Source organism: Anomaloglossus baeobatrachus, chromosome 1, assembly GCF_048569485.1.
Source record: "Anomaloglossus baeobatrachus isolate aAnoBae1 chromosome 1, aAnoBae1.hap1, whole genome shotgun sequence".
NCBI lineage: Eukaryota > Metazoa > Chordata > Amphibia > Anura > Aromobatidae > Anomaloglossus > Anomaloglossus baeobatrachus.
In genome coordinates, this window is record NC_134353.1 from 573,109,097 (window position 1) to 573,135,700 (window position 26,604).

Genomic DNA, 26,604 nt, shown 5'->3' on the forward strand with positions numbered 1-26,604 from the left:
TCGGCGGGGTCGCTGCTGTCCTCTCCTGCCCAGCGCTTCCACGCTATCCTTCTCCTGCCCTGAGGTCTGCCGCAGTCTCTCCCTGCTTCCTGGCCGCACACAGGTCTTCAGTGTATCCCCTTAGGCAGTGCGCACAGCCAACCTACTTTCTTAAAGGGTCAGTGTCCCATGACCTGGAAGCAATTCCAGAGGTCACCTGTTACCCTAAAAGGTATTTCATTCTACCTTCCCTGTCAAGAAGCACCTGAGCAACGTTGCCTATACTGTGTTGCTAGTTCTCAGGTCCCTGTATGTTACTGTGTCAAGTCCTTGTACCAGTCTTGTGTATCTAACCTCTGTCTCGTCCTAGAGCCTGCTCTCTACCACCTCTGTGCCGACACGCCAGAGCCTTCACCACTGTGCAGCGACATGTGAGCCTTCTCCACTATGCTGCCATCTCCATGCTGCTATTGAGTACACCAATATCGGACAGTAAGAGACTAGCTCTACAGGTCCCTGGCTGCTGTGCATTTAGGCCTTCCGTTGGTGCACCACACAGTCTCTGTATAGGGGCTCACTGCTGGTTGCACCTTCTGGGAGAGTCTGGTGCACAGTCCAGTGGGTTCACCCCCTCAGCAACCATAACAAAATAAAAGGAAAAGTATAATGGAAACACAGTCACCACTTAGGTATTTTTTACCCACTCCTGGTTTTAGCTACAAATACTGAGGTAAAACACTCACCAAATACTCAACCTGTGCTGTGGCCTTAACATGTTGTTTCGGTCTTCAAAAGCAGAATTTATTTGGAGCTTCCATTGTAAATTTTGCCATATTTAATGAATAATGAATGAATAACACTCTGTGCAACACTATTTCCCAGGTAAAATGAAGACACCCAACATACTCGCCTCCGTTAGACGCTGTTTATATCCAATGTGCAGTGGATCCAACACTGCAGCATGGTTATAATTATAAGTAGAAACCCCAATGCATTTGTCTGGTTTAAAGAGCAAACAAATTGAAGAATGGAAAAAAAAATATGGTTTATTAACTGATGCAAAAAAGAAGCATAGGGTCCCAATTAATTATTGATTTTGTGTCTGGTTATGCGACAGTTTTTAGAGTAAAATGAAAAAAAACAATGCTGGATGTAACAAATTTCAGACAGACCCCATGAAAATCAATGGGATCCTTCGATTTCTGTTTGCTTCTGTTATGAGCATATCCATTTTTTATATCATTTAGTTTGTCTGTCTCTCAAAACGGAGCAACTAATAGAATCTTGGAACCAATGTGTGAAAATAACTTATGAATAATTTTTATAACAGCCATGTAGGTTTATTCTCCAAAGGAATTTTAAATTAAAATAAACCATAGATATTGTCAAATTTCAATATTTTAATAAAAATGTTTTTTAAGAACATAATCAATTTGAGGAACCAGCTAGTGATATGCGAGCATGCTAACCACTGCTTGATACTCGATCAAGCATCGATCAAGTGTTGGGGGGGCTCTAACAAAAGCTCTAGTCCCCACCCCACCTGTTTTGCGGCTGTTAGAAATGTTGGATACTGACATGACTGATTGGCCAACCGCATCGCTTTATGGGGTATTATTTGAAACCCAGGGGCGCGATACACAGCACACTTTCCTCTGGAATAAGTACAGGGAAAGTTGGTGTAGGAGTTACAGCTTAGATTAGAGCAAGCATATAGGCAGTGTTGTATACTGGCACCCTTTAGTGCCTTTCTTGTGGCTCTAAAGGTTTTTTTTCTAAGCCTGGTTTAAACTTAAGGGTATGTGCGCATGTCTCTGCATTCTATTCCGCAGCATTTAAGTCACTGCATATGCGTTTCAAAACACAGCCGTGTTTTGAAAGCATTGTGCATGCGGAATTCAGGCGTTCTGGATGCTTGCTCTGCCATAGACAGAGTGGGAAAAGCATCCGGAACGCATAAAAGAAGTGACATGTTGCTTTTTAGAACGCAGCGTTTTGGCAAAATATTTCAGTAGCCGAAACGCTGTGTTCTAAAATGCAACATGCGGATGGAATTTGCACAATCTTCATAGATTGTGCTGGGGACACAGGACGCATGCTTCTACGCTGCGGTGCAGAATGTGTGACGCCCTGACCGGGCCAGGTAGTCACAGATAGGGCCCCGCATTCAACCTGTCCCTCATAGGTAACATACAGCCAAACATTTAAACCCTAGTCACCCCCCCTCAGGGCTTGGACACCAGGGGGTGGAACCAGGCGGTTGGAAGACGCCCACCGAGGAGTTCAGACAGCCTGGGGCGGGAAAGTAAACAGTTCAGTTCAGTTTCAGAGTTCAAGTTGGAGAGGTGTGTGGGCTGGAGCTGTGTGCAGCTCCAGCAGAGGAGGAAAACCAATTTGAGCAGGTGCCGGGGTAGGAGCCCTGGTACCTTTGGCTAGGAGGCAGACGGTGGTCTCCGTCTGCAGGAGCCGGGAAGACGGCTCGGTGGAACCAAGGTGGACCAGGACAGGGTTGTAGCCTGCCAGTACCGACCCGGGGAACCGACTCGGAAACCGGAGCAAAAAGGGGGGGTACTCAGACCCTGAAGCTAGGTCCAGAAGCTACTGGGGGCTAGCCCAACGAGGGGGATAAGCAGCCACCGCCACGGCTCAGAGATCCCACGGGCAAGCGTCTGCGGGCAAAGGGCTCCTTAGGCGACAACAAGCCAGGAGCAGACTCCTGAAGTTGCAAGTGTGGCACCCTGGACAAGCCAGGACGTCACAGGTACTGCAACAACACACCCCACACCCCGGTTAGGCACACCAGCCACACACACACACAAATCTTTGTTGCCTCCCTCCAGGGGCTGATGTCCACACCAGGTGGGGCGGAGCCAGGTGGTTGGCTCCTCCCACCGAGGAGTTTACAGTCCTGGAGGCGGGAAAGAAGGTCAGACAGATAGTGACAAGGAGTCGAGTAGGAGGGTTGAAGGAAGTAGTAGTAGAGGAGCAGACTGACCGTGTCCGGGTGCGTGGCCCGGGCATATACAGCAAGGTTGGCAGACGGTGGTGACCGTCTGCAGGAGAGGCAGATTGACGCACAACCGTAAGGACCGGGGACGGGCGGTGGCCCGCCGGTACCGGACCAGGGAGCAAAGAGAAGCCAGCACCATCCGGCAGGGCCTACGGACCCCGACCAGGCTAGGAGTCGCCGTTAAACCGGTCAAATCCGTCAGCGACGGGAACCTCCGGGGTTTCCCAGCAATAAAGACCCGACTGAAGGCAAGCGTCCAAACCGTGAGGGAGATAAAGCTACCGCCAGAGCTAGAGCTCCCAGGGCCAGAGCCTGCGGGCAACTAAAGGGGCTCCCTTAGCCAACACACCGCTGGGAAGCGGGCTACCGGTGGGAACCCATCGGGGCCAAGAACATAACACCGGTGCAGGGAGAGACCGTTACCGCCAACCGACCGGGAGTGACCGCCGCAGCCGTCTGTGAGACTCGTCCATCCAGCCGTTTGTTTTACAAGAGACTCAGTGTGCGTTACTGGCTGAGTAAGTACCACCGTGCCGTCTGGCACTGCGCTGCCCCGTGACCCTGCACCTGGCCAGGCCCCACAATCCACCAAACAGACAATAACTCCGGGCCCCGGGACTACCAAAATCCTCCTACCCACGGAGGGGAGAGAAACATCCCAGCTGCTCCCTGTCATCGCTCCCGGGATCCCCGTACAGAGCAGCGGTGGTGCCCCAACCTCACCACACACCGTGGGTGGCGTCACGAATCGACATCCCAAACCCCAACAAACCACCCTTTTCACTCACGGGCGAGGAGCGTCGCTCGAGTCCCCGGATCCGGCCCACCGCTCGAGCCACCGAGCAGCAGCAGCCCCGGACCCGAGCGTGGTGAGCGCAGCATCCCCTCCTCCGTCCGTGACAACTTGGCATCACGAACAGGATCCTACCGCTCTCCCGTCTGGTAGAGGTGCGCCTTGTGTCTCACCGGAGGGTCCGGCCGAAAATTTTCAGTAGCTGCCATTTTGGGCGCGAAGAGTCCCCGCTCAAGCATCTTCCCGAGCAGCGGAGGCACGAAAGCCGAAGCTCCGCCCCTGAAGAGGAGGTGCCGGAAAGAGACCAAGGGGGCACGGATGGCGTCCGGCCGCATGTAGATCGCGGCTGTAAAAGCAGGGATGCCAGGACTCTGCGGTCATCGTTTGGTTCCTGGAAGAGGCCGCTGCTAAGATGCTGAATCCGCCTGGCAACACCGTCGTCCCCGTGCCCGCGCCTGGTACCGCAGCGTGGGTGGAAATCCGGACCATCCAGCTAAGCAGCCGTCTGCAGATCCGTGTGTAGCTCCTCCTGGATGAGTGGGAGGCCGACATGGCGGTCGTGGTGGCGGCCATACGGAGACGTGAGGTGGAGGAAGAATTGGAAGAGCGGGTAAACGACCGATGCCCCTGTAGCCCTAGAGGGTCGGCCATCGTGGCTGAGGAGCCCAGTCTGCGCCCGCTCGCCCTGCTGCCTCCCCCGCTGCCTGTGTTGGCTGCTGCGCCCCGCCACTAGGCCCGCTACCACCGCAACCGGTAGCGGTACCCTGCCCGTCCGCCCAGGCGGACCGACCTGCAGCAGAAGCCCGTGACCGTCCTGAACCGCTTCCTTGGAAGCTACCGAAAACCGTGCCCGTCAGCGGTAACGCACCGGAGGCACCTGCAGTGAATGTGCCTAGTCCCGTACCGGCCCAGGCAGTCCGTCCCGTGCCGGAGGAGACGGAGGTCAAGCGAGAGAGGATCCCTGTGCCCATCCCCCATGCCTCGGCTGAGGCTGCACCGGGTCGCCGCTGTGAGGCAGCACCCCAGGCCATGACACTGCGGGACCTTCCACCCAGATTGCCAGTGGTGGGCAGCGTAAAGGAGGTCTCGCGGGGCCCGACCCGTGCGCAGGGGCCCGCAAAAGCCCCCTACTGGGACAGGGAGCCGACACCGCTGGGCCAGGAGATTGCGGAGAGGGAGAGGAGGAAGGCGGAGCTGGTAGCCCGCACTATTAGAGAAAAAGAGAGCCTCCGCAGGGCCACCTTCCGAGTACCGGGCCTGATCCATGAGGGGCAGGTGAGGAGATTTGACGTCCGTCGGGGGTACGGATTCATATATGAGCCGGGCCTGGAGGCCGAAGTCTTTATAGCCCGACGGGACGTCAATGCCCACTTGCCAGAGGACCACCCGGGCCGCAACCTGATGCCAGGGGATTTGGTCCAGTACACTAGACATTGTGGGGAGAGGGGCTGGTTTGCCCTGGACGCCAAGCTAAGGGGCAGCCAAGAGGCCCAAGTACCAGCCCAGCCCCCTCCTCCGGCCGACACCGTGGATTTGAAGTGAGTCAGCGGTCCCCCGCTGCAAGTTGTCCCCGTTGGGACCACCAGCACCATTGTGATGTTCTTGGTGTTGTCAAGTATGTAACCGAATGATAAGTAAAGAATAATCAACCGAACTGTGACCAGATTAACACCGTGATTTAACCGGCCGTTGCCGGCAACTAGTCCCCGTTGGGACTTTCTGCAACCATTGCGTAAGGAACTGCTTACGGACAAGCCCGAGAACTTGCAGGGCAACCACAAACTTGTGGAATGTAAATAAAAATGTTGGCCGATACCGTTGCCGCCTCCGGAGAGGCTGATTTGGGAGGATGGGCTTGGAGGAAAGGGATGGCTCAGGCCCGCCACTACCGTAACCGGTGCCAATCCTCCGGGGATTCAGGGGTTCCCCATGGACGTGGGTTCCCCTGAAAGAGACTGTACCCGCTTGGGCAATTTGGTTCTGGACTGGGGCAAGGGGTGCTGCCCACTTCTTAGGGGCAGCATCAGGGCCAGGTTGTTTGGGCGGGGGAAAGCGGAAGCCGTACCGTTGATAAAATTGACTACCGTTTGTAACGTTAAAAGTACCGTGATTCCCGTTATGGGACGTTATACAGAAATGCTTATGTTGTGTTTTTTTATATGTTTTTCTATTTTTCTACAGTTAACAAAAAAATAAAACCGGTGATGGACGAGCAGCCCGCGGACGGTCTGCGTTTAACCAAGGGGGAATGTGGCGCCCTGGACAAGCCAGGACGCCACAGGTACTGCAACAACACACCCCACACCCCGGTTAGGCACACCAGCCACACACACACACATAAATCCTTGTTGCCTCCCTCCAGGGGCTGATGTCCACACCAGGTGGGGCGGAGCCAGGTGGTTGGCTCCTCCCACCGAGAAGTTTACAGTCCTGGAGGCGGGAAAGAAGGTCAGACAGATAGTAACAAGGAGTCGAGTAGGAGGGTTGAAGGAAGTGGTAGTAGAGGAGCAGACTGACCGTGTCCGGGTGCGTGGCCCGGGCACATACAGCAAGGTTGGCAGACGGTGGTGACCGTCTGCAGGAGAGGCAGATTGACGCACAACCGTAAGGACCGGGGACGGGCGGTGGGCCGCCGGTACCGGACCGGGGAGCGAAGAGAAGCCAGCACCATCCGGCAGGGCCTACGGACCCCGACCAGGCTAGGAGTCGCCGTTAAACCGGTCAAATCAGTCAGCGACGGGAACCTCTGGGGTTTCCCAGCAATAAAGACCCGACTGAAGGCAAGCGTCCAAACCGTGAGGGAGATAAAGCTACCGCCAGAGCTAGAGCTCCCAGGGCCAGAGCCTGCGGGCAACAAAAGGGGCTCCCTTAGCCAACACACCGCTGGGGAGTGGGCTACCGGTGGGAACCCATCGGGGCCAAGAACATAACACCGGTGCAGGGAGAGACCATTACCGCCAACCGACCGGGAGTGACCGCCGCAGCCGTCTGTGGGACTCGTCCATCCAGCCGTTTGTTTTACAAGAGACTCAGTGTGCGTTACTGGGTGAGTAAGTACCACCGTGCCGTCTGGCACTGCGCTGCCTCGCGACCCTGCACCTGGCCAGGCCCCGCAATCCACCAAACAGACAATAACTCCAGGCCCCGGGACTACCAAAATCCTCCTACCCACGGAGGGGAGAGAAACATCCCAGCTGCTCCCTGTCATCGCTCCCAGGTCCCCGTACAGAGCAGCGGTGGTGCCCCAACCTCACCACACACCGTGGGTGGCGTCACGAACCGACATCCCAAACCCCAACAAACCACCCTTTTCACTCATGGGCGAGGAGCGCCGCTCGAGTCCCCGGATCCGGCCCACCGCTCGAGCCACCGAGCAGCAGCAGCGCCGGACCTGAGCGTGGTGAGCTCATCGTCCCCTCCTCCGCCCGCAACACAAGCACAGGCAGTCCCCCATCCAACACAGGTGCAGGAAAAAGACAGAGACCACCAGCCGTGTGGGGGACCAGACTGCAGCCGACTGCGGGCACCTATCACCATCACCTTGGTTTACCAGAGACTCGTGTGTTTACTAATAGTGAGTACAACAGCACCCTCTGGTCGCCATCTCCCTGCACTGCCAAACACCCCCAACGGGTCCCGGGGTCACCATCCCTGCCCATGGAGGAGTTAACAACTTGCTGTCAAACATCTCCCCCGGGTGCCCTGTAACTGCAGCGGTGGTGTCCACCTTCACCACATCCCGTGGGTGGCGTCATGAACTTAACACGGCTCCGGCCGTACATCTACGTCCCCAAACCACAACCCCCCTTTCAGTTGAAGTGACCGCGAGACCCCCGGGTCCGAAGACCCTCGAGCCACCCACTGAAGGTCCGGATCCGAGCGGCTTGGCTGCAGAGCACGGGGCGGTACAAAAGCAGCGTAAAAGCATGAAAAAAAACATGTGCGCCCACAGCCTAATAAATAAATGTAAAAAATTGTGTGGCTACCTCCTATTTTTGATAACCAGCTAAGGTAAAGCAGACAGCTTTGGGCTGGTATTACGCTGGTATTACCGGGCTGGGAAGCCCCAAGTTTGTTTCTTCCTAAAAATAGCAGCCTGCCACTACCCCAGAATTGAAACATTCGTTAGTTAAGCCAATTCTGGTGCTTTGCCCTGGCTTTCCCAGATTGCCCTGGTACATTGACAATCCATGTAATATTTTTGGGGGTTAATGTCAACTAGCATCTAGCCCAGGGGTTAGCAATGGAGAAAGGTCTATCGAACACATTATTTATAGTAAAAAAATGTTGAAAACGTGTCCAGAGTATGTGTCGATGACTCCCCAGTGGAAGGATCCTCATTTGCACAATGGCCTAATCACAGGTATGGCTTGCACACATAAAGACCTCACATCCAACCAAGATCACCGCCAGCTATCCCTTTCCCCTTGCTCTGTGGAGATGACTGGGGTGCAGACCACCAAAGGACTGCTGAACTCCTTGCCTGGGACTACCGCCCCAGGCCACCCTTGCAACCTACGGGCACGAACTGTGCGTGCGCAAGTAGCGGTGACGTTACCGCTTTTCCCACACATGCCTGCCCCTAAATACCTCAGTCACACTGTTGTATTGTTAATGTGAATTGTAGTGTAAGATATAGGATGCAGTAGTGCTAATAGCGTAATATGTACTGTGTAGTTATATAAAGTATAGTGGTAATGCATAGTGATAGGAATAATGTAAGAAATGTTATATAGTAGTGTGTCATAAGATGCAATGCATACTGTAAGATGTAGCAGAGTTGTGTCTAGGACTGTTTCATAGGAAGGGTTGCCGCCCCGGTGTTGGTCAGGCTGCTCGGATCCGGGATTGTGGTGGCCCGAGGGGCCCGGCTTGGTGGACACTTTGATCCTCAAAAGGGGATATTTACAGGGGAGAAGTTTGTGACGCCACCTGTGGGTTGCAGTAATGGGAGTACCGCCGCTGCTGTAAAGAGTACCGGGGCAGATGGAGCTAAGCAGCCTGATGTTAGTCCCTCCACAGGTAGGGAAGGCCCCGGGCTCAGGGGTGTTGGTAGTTTTTTTGGGATAGCAGGGTGCAGGGGACCAGGGTACTCCCTGTGGGTAGTTGTGGTGCTGGATGAGGTTTATAAAGGAAACACACACTGTAGGTAAACCAAATTCTCTGTGTGCCTCTGCGGGGAGCTCGTCTAAGTACTCGGTCCCACCGGTGTTGTCGCGGGCGGAGGAGGGGACGCTGCTCCCTCCCACTGCTCGGGTCCGGCTGCTGCGGCCTGCTGCTGCCGCTGCTTGGTGGCTCGAGCGATGGGTCGGATCCCGGGGACTCTAGCGGCGCTCCTCACCCGTGAGTGAAAGGGGGGTTTTGGGTGTGGGGATTGTTTATTGTCCGTGACGCCACCCACGGTTGTGGTGATTTGTTGACACCACCGCTGCTCTGTATGGGGAGCCCGGGAGCGATGGTATGGAGCAGCCAGTTGTTGATGTGCCCTCCGTGGGTAGGGGTTGTGGTGCTCCCGGGGCCCAGTGATGAGGTGGGAGATGCAGGGCTTGGTGGGCGCAGGGACGCGGGGGTAGCGCTGTGCCTTGCGGCACTGTGGTACTCAGCCTGAGACGATGACACAGTTCTCGGTAAAACACACGGCTGGAAAGACGGTTCCCACAGACGGCTGCACTTGCTTTCCCCAGTAGGTGACGGTGATGGTCCCTTTTTCCTGCACCTAAGTACGGTTGTTGGTAGCGATGGATTCCCACCAGTTACCCCACTCCCCGGCTTGGATATGAGCCGGAGGAGCCCCACTTCTCTTGCCCGCAGGCGCTGGCCCTGGGAGACTGGTGCCTTGGCGGTGGCGGTGTCTCCCTGTAACGGTTGGACTGTTGCCTTCAATCGGGACTTGGTTGTTAGGAGACAGACGTCCCCTTCACTGACGGATTTGGAAAATTATGGCGACTCCTAGCCTTGCCGGGATCCGAAAGGCCCCTGCCCTGGTGCTGACTGTTCTTTGTATACTGCTCCAGACCGCCGGGTCACTACCCGTCCGCGGTCCTTCCAGCAACCTCCGAGCAGTCCCCCTGCAGACTATCACCGCCGTCTGCTGACCTTGCTGTCACTGTCCAGGGCACACACCCGGACCAACTTCAGGCTTCCTTAACTGTCCTTTTTACTCTTTTTCTCCAGCTCCTCTACCACTTCACTTCCTTCCACTTTCACTTCCCTAGCTGGACTCTGTTCTGCTTCCTGTCCAAACTCTATCTTTTCTTATCTGCCTGTGTTCTCCCGCCTCCAGGACTGTGAACTCCTCCGTGGGCGGAGCCAACCACCTGGCCCACCCCCTGGTGTGAACAACAGCCCCTGGAGGAAGGCAACAAGGATTTCTGGTTAGCCTTGGTGTTCCTAACTGGGGTGTAGGGTGTGGTGGTGTTATGACCTGTGACCCCTGGCTTGCCCAGGGCGTCACAGTGTCACATAGTAATCCGGAGCCTGCCTCCATGCACAGTTTCGTGTTTGTGTGGGTCCCTGTAGCTTGAAACTGTAGGGTCCCGTTCTTCAGTTTTTAAGTGAAGACCTGCTCACAAGGGCTGGCACTTGGGACTTTAGTGGGTTGCTTTCTGTAGAAAACCCTGTCCCCCACAGTGTGCTGATGCCCTCAGTCTCTGAGCTCTTTGGGAAGGTCCCTGAAGGTCCCCTTCCTCTGCAGGTCAATTGTCAGGACGTTGAATCGGCTCCTGACCTAGGGTCCTGTACCCCGTCGTGCTTGGTACTGGTCAGTTCTTTTGGGCTTTCTGGACAGTCCTCCAAGACTATGTCCGTCACACCCTTTTCCAATGTCACTGCTACCGGTCCCTGACTCCTATGGTCCCGGACCACTGTGTGACCAAACCTCGGTCCTTCTAGCTCCCCGGGAGCTAACACTCCCCAGCTCCTCTCACTTTGAGGGTTCTCACTAGACTCTCTTCCTCACTCCTACCAGCCTGCCTGACCCCTAGGTGGGCGGCCCTTTTCCAGCTAGACCAACCCACTGGTGTGTGACAGGTCATGATGTGAGGCGTTGATTGGGATTTGTGGTGCTGATGGAGGTGAACTTGGAACCATGGGGGAAAGTGATGCAGTACCCTGTAGCACCCTGATGTATTCAGGGGCGCTACAAATGTTATGCAGGGAAATAGTAATGTACCCACTACATCTTGTGTATAATTGTCATCCAGAGAATGTTAAGTAAAAGAATATTGTTGAATAAGACACATTGGTCTATGTCTCAGTCTGAACTAACATCTGATCCTGACCTGCCCAAGACAATGGCAGAATGCAGCCTGCAGGATAGTAAGACCTGAACCACAGAAGTCTTGCACCCAGCCAGAACCCCACTTTTCCTGTAGAGGAGGGCCGGGGCGCCTATAAGAGAGAATCCAAAGCCCCACACCACTTTACCTTCACACAGGCAGATAATATGAATGTTCAAATTTCATAAGTGATACTATTTAGTTTGAATACATGAATTCATAAAGGTATTGTAAAAACATTTCTGTTAATACTATACAAAAATAATGTAATCAAATTTGTCCAACAAAACATTTTTTGATAATTATGAATATGTTCTAGTTCTAATAGGATCATAATTTTTCTGCATATTTTCCAACTTCAAGCTGTACAAACTTGAATACTTATTGGATGAAGCTGCTCATGTTTCTATTATACTTTTCCTATGTTCCATTTCTAGTTTTGGCTTAGGAATACGGAGATAAAAAAAACTCACCAGCTACTCAAGTGCATGTGGTCTTTCAAGGTGTACAGAATTATTAGGTAACTTGTTTTACTCAAAAAAGAGATTTCACTGACTCGAAGAAGTAAAAAAATCTAATAGTCTAACAAAGTGATGTAGCACACATTGCTAAGATATTGGAGCATAATCATAGAAGGTTGGTAAAGAAAGACGCACATTAACTGCCAAAGATTTGGAGAGAATCAAACATGAAGTGACCAGGAACCCATCATCCTCCGGTGCTTCATATTCCAGATCTATAACCTCTCTGGATCACCTAGAAGTACAAGTTCAGTGCTCAGAGCTAAGCTAAGGTAGGCTGAAACCTGACCACTATTGAGCAAGACACAGAAGTTGAAACATCAAGACTGGGCCAAGAAATATCTGAAGACAGATTTTTCAAAGGATTTGTGGACTGATGGCATGAGAGTGACCCGTGAAGAACAAGATGGATGGACACATTGCTAGATCATTAATGGGCACAGACCTCCATTTCGACTAAGATGCCTGCAAGATGGAAGTGAGGTACTGTTATGCGTTGGTATGATTAAAGAAGAGCTAGGTTGACCTTTTCGGTTGAACATGGACTCAAAATCAACTTCCAAATCTACTGCCAGCTTTTAGAAGACACTTTCTTCATTGCAGAAGTATAAACTCCGCATCAGTCGAGAAAACCATGATTTATATGCAGGACAATGCTCCAATGCATGCACTCAAGTACTCCACTGCTTAGCTAGCCAGTAAAGGCCTTACCAATGTAAAAATAATGATATGGCCCCCATCCTCACCTGACCTAAACGCTATTGGAAACTTGTGGGCTTTTCTTAAGTGAAGGAAAACATTACACCTCTCTGATCAGTGTCTGGGAGGCTGTGGTTGGTGCTGTCCAAAAAGTTGATTGTCAACAGATTTATAAGCCGACAGATTAGATGGATGGAAGGCTTATAGGTGGTGTCACACACAGCGACAACGACGTCGCTGCTACATCACCATTTTCTTTGACGTAGCAGCGACGTCCCGTCGCTGTCGCTGTGTGTGACATCCAGCAACGCGCTGGCCCCTGCTGTGAGGTCGCCGCTCGTTGCTGAATGTCCTGCTTCATTTTTTGCTCGTTGCTCTCCCGCTGTGAAGCACACATCGCTGTGTGTGACAGCAAGAGAGCGACGAACTGAAGCGAGCAGGGAGCTGGCGTCTGGCAGCCTGCGGTAAGCTGTAACCAAGTTAAACATTGGGTAACCAAGGGAAGCCCTTTCCTTGGTTATCCGATATTTACCTTCGTTACCAGCATCTGCCGCTCTCACGCTGCCTGTGCTGCCAGCTCCCTGCTCCCTGCACGCCAGAGTATACATCGGGTAAATAAGCAAGGGTTTGCTTATTAACCTGATGTGTACTCTGGCATGCAGGGAGCCAGCGCTAAGCGGTGTGCGCTGGTAACCAATGTAAATATCGGGTAACCAAGCCCTTGGTTACCAGATATTTACCTTAGTTACCAAGCGCAGCACCACTTCCACCCGTCGCTGCTGGCTGGGGGCTGGTCACTATTCGCTGGTGAGATCTGCCTGTATGACAGCTCACCAGCGACCATGTAACGACGCAGCAGCGATCCTGATAAGGTCTGGTTGCCCGTCGGGATCGCTGCTGCATCGCTATGTGTGAACCCAGCATATAACGGTTATTGTAAAGAAGGGTGGCTATATTGGTCATTGTCACTGATATTTTGGAAATGTTAGTTTCAGAAATTTATTTTTGTACATTTTAAGTTTTTGGGGTTATTATTCTCACTCTTAAAGATGAAAATAAACATTTGAGATGAGGAAGTTAATATTTTTCAAATAATTTAAAGACTTGAATTTCCACTCCTCATTTTTGTGAAATTATTGAACAAACATTATTTTTAAAAGATGAAAGAGAATTTATTTATTTTTTCTCTCCTAAAGTGTTGTTTGACTCATCGTTCAGTCAATCAACCTGTTCACATTACAACTTAATCATAAATGATGAATTGTTACCATTGGAACCTGAAGGATTATCGGCCAGTGTAAATGCAGCTTAACACTAACTTTTTACGGTATGCTATCCCAGGGCAATTAAGAGTGCCACAAATGAGCAAATCCAGATAATGCAGTCTGTACTGCTGTCAGATTTAAATGCCCCAGGAGAGGGAGACTAGGCTGCTGAGGGGAGATCAAAGTATTGTAGTGTGTATTTGCGGGCGGTCTTTGACCCTTTCCCGTACCTGCACATTACAATACTTTGCTCTGCCCTCATCAGGGCAGATCAAAGTGCGCAAGCGCAGTAGCAAAATGGAGGCCTCTGTGTAGCTGATGTAGGATGCATCATCCACAGGAGTTGTGAAAGAGAACGGCGATGAAAGGAAGATAGGAGGTGCTGGACCCGAGACCAGCAACGCCCAGTGGACCTGACCGCCCCTCCAGAGGAGTGTAATAAAAGCTATTTTTCAAGTTATACAAATTGACCTCGGCACTTATATATAGCATTCTAGAATGTTGTATATAAGAACTTACTGGTAGTGTCAGCAGGTTATAAGGAAAAACCCTGGTGACAAGTTTCCTTTAAACGTATCAACAACCTAAAGTCCACAAGGAATTACATGTAACAGTCCTTTCTTGCAAGGGGAAAAGTTCCAAGTTACTGTCCCATCTGGAACATTAGGTCATCTGTCCCCTCCCCTTTTTTTCGTCTCCTTCTCTTCAACAACCGTCCATATGCTATCGACCTGGTCAGAGTGCCAGGTCTTCACCCTCCCCTTTTCCCAACAAGGGCCTTTTGGGCAGGGAGCAGTCTATGTGGGGAAGAGTTCAGGTTGGATTGGGAAAAGTCCATAAAAGAGGCTGGTTGTGTCTACAGGGGAATTAGGACAAAGTCTATGAGAGCATTGGGACAAGGGTTTAGGTGAAGGGTTTAGAACCCTTTCGCTCCTCACAGTCCCTCAATCCAGCATGGGGAGAACACAAACAAAACTTTGCTTGATCACGGCCAACAAAAAGAGAGTTTCAGATTCGAGACACACAGTGATCTGGCAACTATCCCTGTAGAAGGTGCAGCGAGCATAATGTAGGCCTCCAGGCATCTGATTTCTTCTCTTTTCACTGGTCCACTCCAATCTCCGCAATTCACCACTCATTGGTGGTAGGGATCTTCTTTTTTTGGGGGGGGGTCAGCAGCTGGGTCTTCAGAGCTTTTAAATGCTCAGCAAGTTTGTAGTGGGCAAAAACTGCAGTTTGGGCATACTAATAAGTTCAGAATGGAAGAACCACTATTTGTATTTTGATGCTCGGATTTTGCTTAATTGGTTTGTGAATACCATTATATAATAATAATATTAATATTTAGTTACTTATATAGCGTCATTAATTCTATAGCGCTTTACATACTCCAGCAACACTGTCCCCATTGGGGTCATAATAAGGTCCCTATTGGTATATCTTTGGAGTGTGGGAGGAAATTAAGCAGGTTATCTAATTGACAACAGAAGAAGCATTATTTGACACTGCTCTTTGCCCACATTTTGAAACACTTATAACGACATATAGGAGCATTGCATGAGTGACTAATTTATATCTTTAGTTGTGCTTCTTATATGCATAAGTCCATAATGTTCAAAAATGAAACCTAGAATTAAAAAAAATTAAATGTGGAACTCCCCACTGATGTAATTAAATTACAAAACATTGCTTTATTGCTGCAAACATAGTCATAAGATGTGGAACTAAATAACTACAGCCATTCTACTGAACAGCTGTAGCCATTTACGTAGTTCCTCATCTCATGCTTCCAGCAATAACATGATGTTTGTAATTTAAATACATAGGTGATGAGCGCACAGTTAGATTCTTCTGGTTTGCTTTTTTAAAATTAAATAGGTTGTCTGGCCTAATCTACTGTATAATATTACAGTAATACCTGTCAGTGTCTCATTGACATGGAGCCCTTTACACGGAAATTGGTTCAACCACTTATGGAAACCTAAGTCCATTGTCTGGCTTCTGGGTGCCATGTCAACAATGAGCACCATGTAATCATGTCACAAGTGCTGATGGGGTACAGATGGGGCCCCCTTATCGCGGTTAGCCATCTAGATGCTGCTGTTGCAATTTGTACTGTAAGGCTGAGGCCACAGAGGATTACTTCAATCCCCTCACATGACACTCGGCTCGCGTTGGCAGTACAGCAGAGCCGAGTGTCATGCGAGTGTCCCTGTGACTGAGGTCCGATCGTGCGAGCGGACCTCAGCTACGGGGTGCGGGCCGGCTCTGAGGAGGAGACGGCCAGCACTGCGGAGGAGAGGGAAGGATTTTTCTCCCTCTCTCCTCCGTAGCCGGCTATTGCCATTCTCGCCCTGCACTCGTGGTACACCGGTGTTCCGCGAGTGCAGTGTGATTTTTGTCTCTCCCCATACACTTGAATGGGTGCGAGAGAAACAAGGAACTCATTACAGTCGCAGCATGCTGTGATTGTTTTTTCGGTCCGATTAGGGCTGAGAAAATAATCACTCATGTGTGCTGACACATAGGCTAGTATTGGTCCGAGTGGAATGCGATTTGTTATCGCACTGCACTCGCACCGATTTTCATGCCGTGTGGCTTAGGCCTAACATTTGGTGACAGATTGCTTAGAGCTGAAGCCATTTTTTAATGATTATTTAATGTAAGTGTTCTGCAATGCTTAAGGAGAGCTTTTTAGCATTAGGACAGTGGAAATGTGGCATCAGAAGTAAGTAAAAACATAACAAATCACTTTTTCTAAGGCCCCCTTCACACGCACGTGCCTCTGGTACGTGCTAGGTCTGTTACCGCATATACTGGAGACACGGGCACATGTATACCCAGTAAAATCAATGGGTTTATGTGCACGCACGTGTTCAGCAATTGGCCCATGCCTCCATGTGAAGCAGACGTGAGCCAGTGTGCTCCATACGGCAGCATGTCCGTTTTTCTCCGGCAGCACGGGTGTCACGCGGCCCGCACCCTTACCACATGGATGTAGTGTGGATGCGGTCCCACGTGACACGCGCCGGAGAAACACAAGTGTCATTGTAAAAATGAAAAAAAACACATACTCACCTCCACCAGCCCTGCAGTCTCTGCCGTGGCTGTCACCTGCATCCGACCCCCAGTGAATTTGAATAACGCATCTTCTTTACTGGGGGCCGGAACCAGCGTCAGCGGGGAGTGGCCTGTGCCGGACACTATCATTCAGCACCACACACAGCTCCGTAAAAATCAGGTAAGGCGTGACTTTCCGTTCTCCGTGTGTTATTACGTATCACACATGGAGAACACGCATGTGCCACAAACACGGCACACGGGGAGCAAACCACCCCTTTAATACGTCCGTGAAAAAACAGTTCATTTTTTTCACGTGTGTGTGAAGGGGACCTAAGACAAAATAGCTTTAAAAATAACTGATATACTGAGTTACTAAGGAGGGTGCATGGTTTCTTTAGGTTCTTCTCATTTGCAGCAACTGCAACTAAAAAAAAAAAAAATCAAAAGCCCAATAATAATTGTTATAATTCTACATTATAGACACAAACTCCAGTTAGCAAAAGTACTATGATAAAATAGCTAGCTAGTAATAGCCTCAAAGGACAAGTAGCAGGCTCTTTACCACTTCAAGCTTTGTAGTACAGAGAAATAATTACAAAGCAGCTAAGGATAGCCTTTCAAATTACAATATTTCTTTAAACACTATTTCAGGAATAAAAAAAAGTCGCATTATGTGCAAATTTGAAAAGACCAATCCATGTGATGGCCAAAAAAAGTATAAATCATCTCCTTACAATTAAGGTAGTATTTGACTCCTTCCCAGCTAGCAAAGCATTATTCTTTTTACTCTTGCAATTACAACATTAGAGGGAATTACACATTATATACATCTTGAGAAATTACCCATAGGTATTCCCCTAGGCAAGAAGACATCCATTTAATTGTTCCTTATGTATGGTTTTTGCTTAAAAATACTTAATATACCTTAAACAGCCATGTGCTTTGTGTGTCTGGGCTAGGTTCGTACCCATGGCGGTACAGATATGAAACTATTCTTCAGTGGAAAATGCTAACAAGAAATATAAATTCTTATGTTTCTATGCATATATGACAATTAAATTATGCCCTTAAGTATAAATGGGGTAATCTATTCTGTGGAATGAATAGTTATATTGCAAGCATTACATTTCCAGTTAGTTTTTCCTATAATAGATTAATATATTCCAAGAAAGTACCTGAATGTTTCAGCAAAGCTTCTGTCTTCTCATTAAGTGCTTTGTTCCAAAACATACATTGGTAGGAGTCATTGCTGTCCATGCCTTTAATTGTGCTTGTTATTTTATAAAAACCATCTGTTGTCTGAGTGATGGAAGTATTTACTGGTGAACTTACATTAACTCCATTTTTTTTCCAATATACCTCTGCCTCAGGAAAACCTATTGACTCACATGTCAAAGATACTTGATTTTCTTCTGATATATAAGAAGTCACAATTTTACTGTAAGACGCTGAAATAAAAATTGTAATAAAAATAAATCAGTTAATACACATTGTTTTAGCGTTAATAAGGTTAAAAAAAAAACAAAAAAATAAAACACGTTCATGAAGAAAAACCTAAAATGCTCCTGTGTAAGGCCCATTTCACACGTCAGTGAAAAACACAGACGTTTTTCACTGGCGTGTAAAACACGCACATGTCCCTGCGTGTGCCGAAAATCACGGCACACGTGGGTTGTCTAAGTGCAATCCGGGCTCCGTTCTCCGTGGCCCGTGATTGCACTTAGAGATTCACTCACCTGCGCCCGCTCCCGCTGTCCGTGGTGCTGAATCCTCCCGCGACGCAGCATCCGGCCGGCGGTGACCCCTGCAGGAGCTGCTTCCGGGTCGGCTGTGTCGCGCCTAATGAATATGCGCGACAGTAATCAGCCGGCACAGAAGGAGCAGGGAGAACGGGCTGCAGAGGACATCGCTGGACGCCGGGTGAGTTAAAATGTTTATTATTTTAAAAGCACGTTTTTTTCTGGCACGTGTTTCACGGACCACACCACTGCGTGGTCCGTGGAACATCAGTGATGCCAGAAAAAAATGGACATGTCTCCATGCAGAAATCACGCACACGCGGGTACGCTGCACGGAGACACGTGCAGTGACAAATCACTGACGTGTGAGCAGACCCATTCATTAGAATGGGTCTGCGTATGTCAGTGATTCTGGTACGTTTAAAAAAAAAGCACAAACGTACCAGAATCACTGACGTGTGAAAGGGGCCTTAACTGAGAGGAAGGCAAAATCCAACTGCTTGTTTTATACTTTGGGTTCCTTTCATATTCCACATATAGTAATTAAATTCCATGCATTACTGTCCTTTTGAATATTTTGTGATTTGGGCTCTGCATGCCAATATTTTTTATTTAAAATGCAACAACTGAAATGCTACTGAAGTGTAGATCGAGCTGAGCAGACCTGTTGAAGTTCAGTTTGGCGGAGTCATCCAAACTTTAAATTAAGTTCAGTTTGGGACCCGAACTTGTCCTGAACCTCAATGGACGTCACTGATTAGGCAGTTTGGGTCTCCGCCACATGCAGCCAGCCATAAACAAATCACTTCCGGGGCAGGTGAGCGGGGTTTTTCCCTTTTTATTTTAGGGGGGGGAACACTACATATGATCACACTGTTGTTACTCCCAGTGCTCGTCGTTGAAACACTGAGAGCAGCTCGCACTGGCCTGAACACTGAGCATACCCGAGAACAGTGATGCTCGTGCGAGTGAAGTTCGTACATGAAGCACCTAAACTCCGAACTCGAACTCAGTTTTTCCATAAAAGTCTGAAAACCGAACCTCGGGTTCACTCATCTCTAAGTGTAGACTCTCAGGTTTAATTAAAAGAGTTGAACAAAATTATGCTGTGAAATTTAGGAATTGCAACAATTTTTCCTGCAAAGGTTCCTCATTGTAGGGGCTCAAAAGTAGCTGGACAAATTAAATGTTTATTTTTAACATTTTGTAGAGAATCCTTTGCAGGCAATGACTGCCTGAAGTTTGGAAGCCATGGATGTCCCCAACACTGGGTTTCCTCCTTTATGCTGTTTTCCCAGGCCTTTGCTGCAGCCAATTTCTGTTGTTGCTTGTTTCTGGGTCTTTTTGTCTTATGTTTTGTTTGAAGCTCGATGGGGTTGAGATCTGGTGATTGACTCTGCCATTGCAGAATATTCTACTTCTTTGCCTTAAAGAACTACTGAGTTGCTTTCACAGTATTTTTGGATAGTTGTCCATCTGTACTGTAAAGCGCCATCCAATCAACCTTGCTGCATTTGTTTGAATATGAGAAGTATAGTCCTGTACCCTTCAGAATTCATCCAGCTGCTTCTGTCTTCAGTTACATCATCAATAAACACCAGTGACCCAGTGCCATTGTAAGCCATGCCTCACCATTAGAGATGAGCAGAACCTAACTTTAAATTTCAGTGTTCGTACCGAAAACAGACTTTACGAAAAAAAAAAAAATCAGCGTTCGAGTTTGGAGCTCGGGTGTTTTACGTATGCAAGCCACTCGAGCGAGCATCACTGTGCTCAGGTATACTCGGTGCTTGTCCCAGTCTTGCAGTATTTGAATTGCTGACACTGGGGGTAAAATCAGCGTTATCGGATGTAGTCTGTACAAAAAAAAGAATGAAAAAACCCTCCCTATTTCCCTCGGAAATGATCTGTTTATGGCTGGCTGCATGTGGACGGAGAGCCAAACTGCCCAATCAGTGACTTCCAATAAGTTTCAGGTCAATTTTAGGTCCAGAACAAAAGTTTATCTAAAGTCTGGCTGAATCTGCAAATCCCAAACTTCCAATGGTCTGCTTAGCTCTAATCCTCATGCCATCATAATGCCTCTAGTATGTTTTGATCAAGAGCCATCCCAATCCTTATCCACATCTTCTTCCTATAATTTTGGTACTGGTCGATCTTTGTTTCATCTGTCCAAATAATGCATTTCCAAAACTGGGTTGGCTTCTTTAGATGTTCTTTGTCAAATTCTAATCTGGCCTTTATAATTTAAAGTGGATTAATGGAATGCACCTTGTGATGAACCCTTTGTATTTGCTAGACTTAAATAATGAAACACTTCCTGGAGAGTATAGGCCCAGTCACACACAACGACTTACCAGCGATCCCGAAAACGATGCGACCTGATAGGGATCGCAGGTAAGTCGCTGGGAGGTCGCAGGTGAGATGTCACACAGCCAGATCTTACCAGCGATGCAGGAACAATACAGGTCGCAGTAGCGACCTGTATAACGATCTCAGCAGTCACTGTGACCCTGTCACACAGTGTCAAACACAGCGATGTGTCCTGCCCAGCAGGACATCGCCTTTGAAGAAAATGACCTGGACCATTCTGCAACGACTAGAGATCTCACAGCAGGGGCCTGATCGCTGGTAGATGTCACACATAACGAGATCGCTAATGGGATCGCTACTGCGAAAACCAAAACGGTGACTCAGCTGCGATCTCGCTAGCGATCTCGGTATGTGTGACAGTACCTTATTTTTCACTTGGTTGTATGATGTGAATGTTTTTTTCTTCACTATTGAAATTATTCTGTGATCTTCCACCACTGTGGATTTCCGTGGATGTCCAGGCCTTTTTGAGTTCCCAATCCTATCATTGCAGAATGTACCAAACTGTTGATTTGCCCACTCCTAATATTTCTAAGGTCTCTCTGCTTCATTTTTTTCAGTCTAATGATGGTTTGTTTCTCTTACATTGAGAGCTTCTTTGATTGCATATTGTGGGTTTATAGCATCAGCTTTCAAATGCAAATGCCACACCAGGAATCAGCTCTATACCTCTTACCTGCTTAATTGATGTTGTACTAATGAGGGAATAGCCCATACAACTCATTAAAAAGCTCATGAGATATTTGTCTAATTACATTTGGCCCCTTGAAAAAGAGGCAGCTACATATTAAAATAGCTGTAATTCCTAAACCCTTACTCCACTTAGGATATGAATACCCTCATTAAAGCTGAGAGGTTGCACTTTATGCACATCATGCTGTCTTAAAGGGAACCTGTTACCAGATTTTTACCTATTAAACTAAAAGAATCACCTTCTGCAGCTCCTAGACTGCATTCTATGAAGGTGCACCTTGGCCCTGCCTCACCATCCAGACCCCAAAAATAACTTTATAAAACTTGGCCGTTAAGTATGCTAATTTCCTTGGTTGGCCAGATGGGCAGGCTCATTTTCTGCTCATTTATCCCCCTCCTGCCACTGATCGCTGTCCTCCTTCCTTGATTGACGGGATGATGCCCTCCGTCATCCTCCTCGTCCCATTTTCAAATCTCGTGCCTGTGCAGTTAGGTCCGCTCGCGCAGGCACAGTTCACTCTGCCATTTCGCGGCCAGAGCAGAAAACATGGCTGCTCTAGCTCGCATCGGTGAGCTAAATGTGCAGGCACGAGATTATGGGCGAGTACGAGCATGGCGCTGGTGAGGTCAGCGCTGTGCATGACCTCAACTGGAGCAAGCGTTAGTCTCCGTTGCTGCTGGCTGATGTGGCTACATAAAACAGCCAGCACTTGCCGGAAAAGGTATGTGCTCAGATCCTGAGCTCATTCCATACACTCACATCTGGCTTGTCACATACATGAATGTCACACGTCAGGATTTAACATGTTTATATTTTGAACACTTTGCAAGACTTTTGAGGACTATCTAGCAAACAATGAATGTTCAGCTGAAAGCTATCTAAGTTGTATGGCTGGATTTACAAACAACTAACCTTGGACTTTAAGCATGATGACCTGGAAATCAGATCCAACAAGTTGCAAAACACATAAATATTCTCCTGCATCAGTGAGCTTCACTTCTTCAATTTTCAGAATAGCCATCCCATTTTTTAGCTCTTGGGTTATTAAACTTGCTCTTCCTTTATACATCTTTTCTTGGCTTAAAACATCTTCTCTTCCATTGTTAAACATTGTTACTTGACTTGGTTCATCATGAGGCTTTGGTTGTAAATGTTGCCAGGAAACTTTAAGTTTGCCGAGATCATCCTGTTCCGTAACTGGAAATTTGCATACCATTTGCACAGTGTCCCCATATCTCACAGTGTAAGTTGACTTTGGAGCTGTCACTACAAATAATGCTATATTGGTTAAAAAAACAAAAAAAACAAACAAAAAAAAAACATATCATTATCAGTGTGTTTAACAGTCTACGTTGGTTACAATGTTTTGAAAAGACGCCAGAAAGAGTAACCGACATCACAGAGCTGGAAATAGGTTTGATTAAAAATATTACAGAAAATTCCAATACTTGGTCAGTCACATTACTAATGGACAGCAGGATACTAGAGCCCTTCATGATGAAAATCGAGGGCAGTACAGATGAAAAATACTGAACAACCACTCACAGCTACCATCCATGGAATTTTGCATCTTTGCTGCCTCTGCCTTTTATCCTGGGTGTTGCAGCATCTTATAGTGCATTAGTTATGTGACCACTTATTTGAAGGCATTGTTATTCTTTAATGTGATGTTTTTATGGATTTGTGAACTTTTGCAGTGATTTGCTTTTAATTTTAGTGTAGCATTTTCAAGAAAAAAAGGACCCTCAAAATGGGTGGCAAAGTTGTGTATTTTGGATAAAAAAACCAAACTAGAACAACATGCATTTTCCCCTATTTGCAAGATGCCGCCAGGCCTTGTAGATTTGGTATAGGTAATTGGGGTGTCTGTCCATGTGGGATAAACTTATAGAGTGCTGCGCAGCCCAGTAGATCTAATAGTATGGTTATGACCAACAGTCTGTAAGCCAGCATTTGTCATGCGGTGTTCAGCTCCACACTCATGGGGTGCCATGATGACGTTAGACTCTGTTCGCATTGTAGAGTCTGACAGGCAACCTGAGGTTTCCTAGTTACTCAGCCAAAGTCGGGCATTGGCTGATTCATTTCCATTTTCTCCCCAGTCCTGCAAGAGTTAATTCATGTGGATTGGTGTACAGCTCCTGGGAGCACAGGTTGCTGAATACCACACACAGCCATCTCATTCCTATTTCAGGGTTGGAGTCTGATTCTCTGAGCCGATAATAGCTTCAGCATAGTTCCAGTAATTCCGGTCTTTGTGGTAATCCAGTTCTTGGTGACCAATAGTTTGCTATATTTAGTGGTGTTGAAGTTCCCTTTTCTTGCATTTACTTCCTTTTTTCTGTATTCCCTCTGTACACATATAGTCTCTCCTTCATGTTTGAGTGCATGTGAATGAGTTTTGGTTCTCACTTGACCGTGTCCTTTTCCAGGGTTTTTGTAACTGTTTTCCGGCTCGCCCCAAGGGTGGGGGAGAGGGGGGAGTAAGATTAGGGCTCGGACAGGAGTCAGGGTCATGCTGGGGATTCAGACCTCATTACTATCAAGTGTACCTCTAAAATCAAGACCTGTACAGGGTCTCTGGTCTGAGGGTAAGTCTAGGAGCCCCTGTGCAATTATTCCATACCCCGTGATAATTTATCTGTGTGACTGGCACCTTTTAAAAATCTTATTTGTGTACATTTGTATTACTAAGCAGCCCCTTACACATGGATGATACATGTGTGAATTGATTTTCTCAGTATTTTGCATCTCTGCTGCCTCCGCCTTTATCATGGGGGTCTACTTCATCCTGTAGTGCATTAGTAATGTGACCAAGTAATGGTAAACATGGCCATTTTTCCTGTGATTTTTTTCTGGATTTATGGTCTGATGCTGTAATTTACTTTTCATTTTAGAATAGGCAGAAACACACATTTGTACCGCAGAATGTAAAATGTAAGGATTTTATGATAAATCAATTTAGGAATGCACATTACTTATAAAAAACAATTCTTGAAAACAATTAAATACATACTTATGGAAGAAATGTATTCAAGCATGTGTGATATTTTCAGTCTAGATAACACTATGTATTTTTGCTAAAGGTGAGTCACAAAAAGAAAGTACAGATTAATCAGAGATTTTTCCACTGAAATCATTAGGTGAAATAGAAACCTAAGATAGAACTCATAGTTTCTTCTGCCCACTGGGACATGAAATGTTTTCTGTGCTGAAGGATGCAATTATAGATGTTCTTCAATCTTATACCGTATATCATATCTGTCATTAAAATAACTTGGACTGTGACGTATTTTTTCACAACACATTTAACTGCAGAGCAAATGCTGAAGTTTGATGGGACAATGAGGTCAAATGTTTAAAGTTCACTTACCTAAAATTGTCTGAAAATCCATCATAATCAGGAAAAGCTTAAAACACAACATGGTTCATCGGGACCATCAACCTCAGTACACATACAGCTCTAATCTGTGAAAATAGGTAGGAAAACACAAGAGTTTACATGCATAGGCCACGATTCATCATTTGCGAGGTTTTTTTAATTAGTGCAAAATAAAAAAAAAAATAAAATGGCCTTTTACCTGTCATTAACTATTTTTGCGAAAAAGTCCCATCTTTTTTAAAATGTCCCCACCTAAAAAAAAAAATGGGACTTTTTGCTTGAGCTGCATAAAATAACTCAATCGGGGTACTGGAGTGGAGTTCTGCCAAATTTTGTGACTTTTTAAAACCTCTCAAAAAAAGAATCAGCCAAAAACATCTGGAAATGCTGAATTCTGCCCACAAAGTGGAAAGAGACAGCGAACAGAGACCATTATTCACTGTCAGGATTAAACATTCAGATTTCTATGTTACCTGTGTTATTTTCAGGGATTTACGAATATATAATGTTGAATATAGAATGTATAATCATAAGGGGTAAACAGAGATGTAGTCAGGGTACAGTCCGAGGGTCAAAATACCAGAAGAGCACATAGTAGTAAAAGAGAGCAAGCAAAGACATAGTCAGATAATGGTCAGGGGTTCAAGACAGGAATGCACGACAGAAATCGGGAGAGGGCAGAGGGAAGTCCAATAACAGTCCAGAGTCAGAATACCAAGATCAGAATACCATAATACCAAGATCAGGGAGTGGCTGCTTGGCCACTCCTTAAACACACAGCAGATGCCGAGCTATGTGTGCAGTTTGGGCAAGTCTGCAACTCCTGTTGTGGCCGCCGGCCAGCCTGCAGCTATTCAAACAATGCGGGCCCACAGCGGCCTTAATCAGCTGCTTGGTGACCGTCCCTGGGCAGCCCACCCTGCTGGGAATGATGAAAGTGAAAGTGCACACACAGTGGGCAGCCACAGTGGGCCCCTTCAGCTCAGGGGCCCCATGGCAGTGGCGTGGCCTGCCTCTATTGGCAGTACGCCACTGGGAGCAAGAAAAGACATAGTCAGATAAAGGTCCGGGGTCCAATACAGAAATGCACGACAGGAATAGGAAGTGGGATGAGGGAAGTCCAATAACAGTCCAGGGTCAGAATGCCAAAATCACAATACAAGCAGACACACAAACTATGGCAACACAGCAGAGCCAGAGAACACAACTAGCAGAGTTCTGCGGGAGCATGCTCAGTATGAAGACTGAGCAATTACCTGGAGGATGGAACAGTTGAGTAACCAGCATCTCTCAGAACCAACCTGGACTCCAGCATACTGACGAAGCTACTAGTTTATTAACAAGGATGGCGCCACAGAACATCTCGAAGGGCAAGATGCTCTGCACAAAGGAATAGACACACTGCCAGATCTGTAAGTGCCACAGAGGATTTCCAAAGGCAAGATGCTCTGCACAAGGAATGGATACACTGTCAGATCTGTAAGTGCCGCAGAGCATCTCCAGGTCTGTGAGATGCTCTGCACAGAGAATCGTGACAAAGGTTCAATGTTTAGATCCAAAAGGGAAAATTGAAGAAGAGTAATTACAATTATTGCTGAGGCTATGGTTACATTTAGACCATTATAGAGCTACATCTCAATTTATTTAACCTATATACAGGCTAAAATACAAAGTAATGAATAGTGGCTCCAAAAGGAAACATATTCCTATAGTAAAGGGAGACTATTACAAAGTTCATAAAATCTTTATTGTATCAATATAAACATAATAAAGGAATGGGTATAGCTAAATATAGTGGTACAATCACAT

General features: G+C 47.6%; 1 protein-coding gene across 2 annotated transcripts in view; it reads right to left on the minus strand.

Moving 5' to 3' along the window:
• Positions 1 to 26,604, minus strand: part of LOC142296280 (programmed cell death 1 ligand 1-like) — a 142,707-nt gene that overhangs the window by 111,267 nt on the left and 4,836 nt on the right. For both annotated transcript variants that reach the window (XM_075339698.1, XM_075339689.1), the window contains exons 2-4: positions 24,787 to 24,881; positions 22,326 to 22,691; positions 17,783 to 18,055 (exon numbers count right to left, since the gene is read on the minus strand). In XM_075339698.1, the coding sequence (XP_075195813.1) occupies positions 17,783 to 18,055; positions 22,326 to 22,691; positions 24,787 to 24,838 (691 nt within the window). In that variant the 5' untranslated portion in view covers positions 24,839 to 24,881. The remainder of the gene's footprint in view (positions 1 to 17,782; positions 18,056 to 22,325; positions 22,692 to 24,786; positions 24,882 to 26,604) is intronic.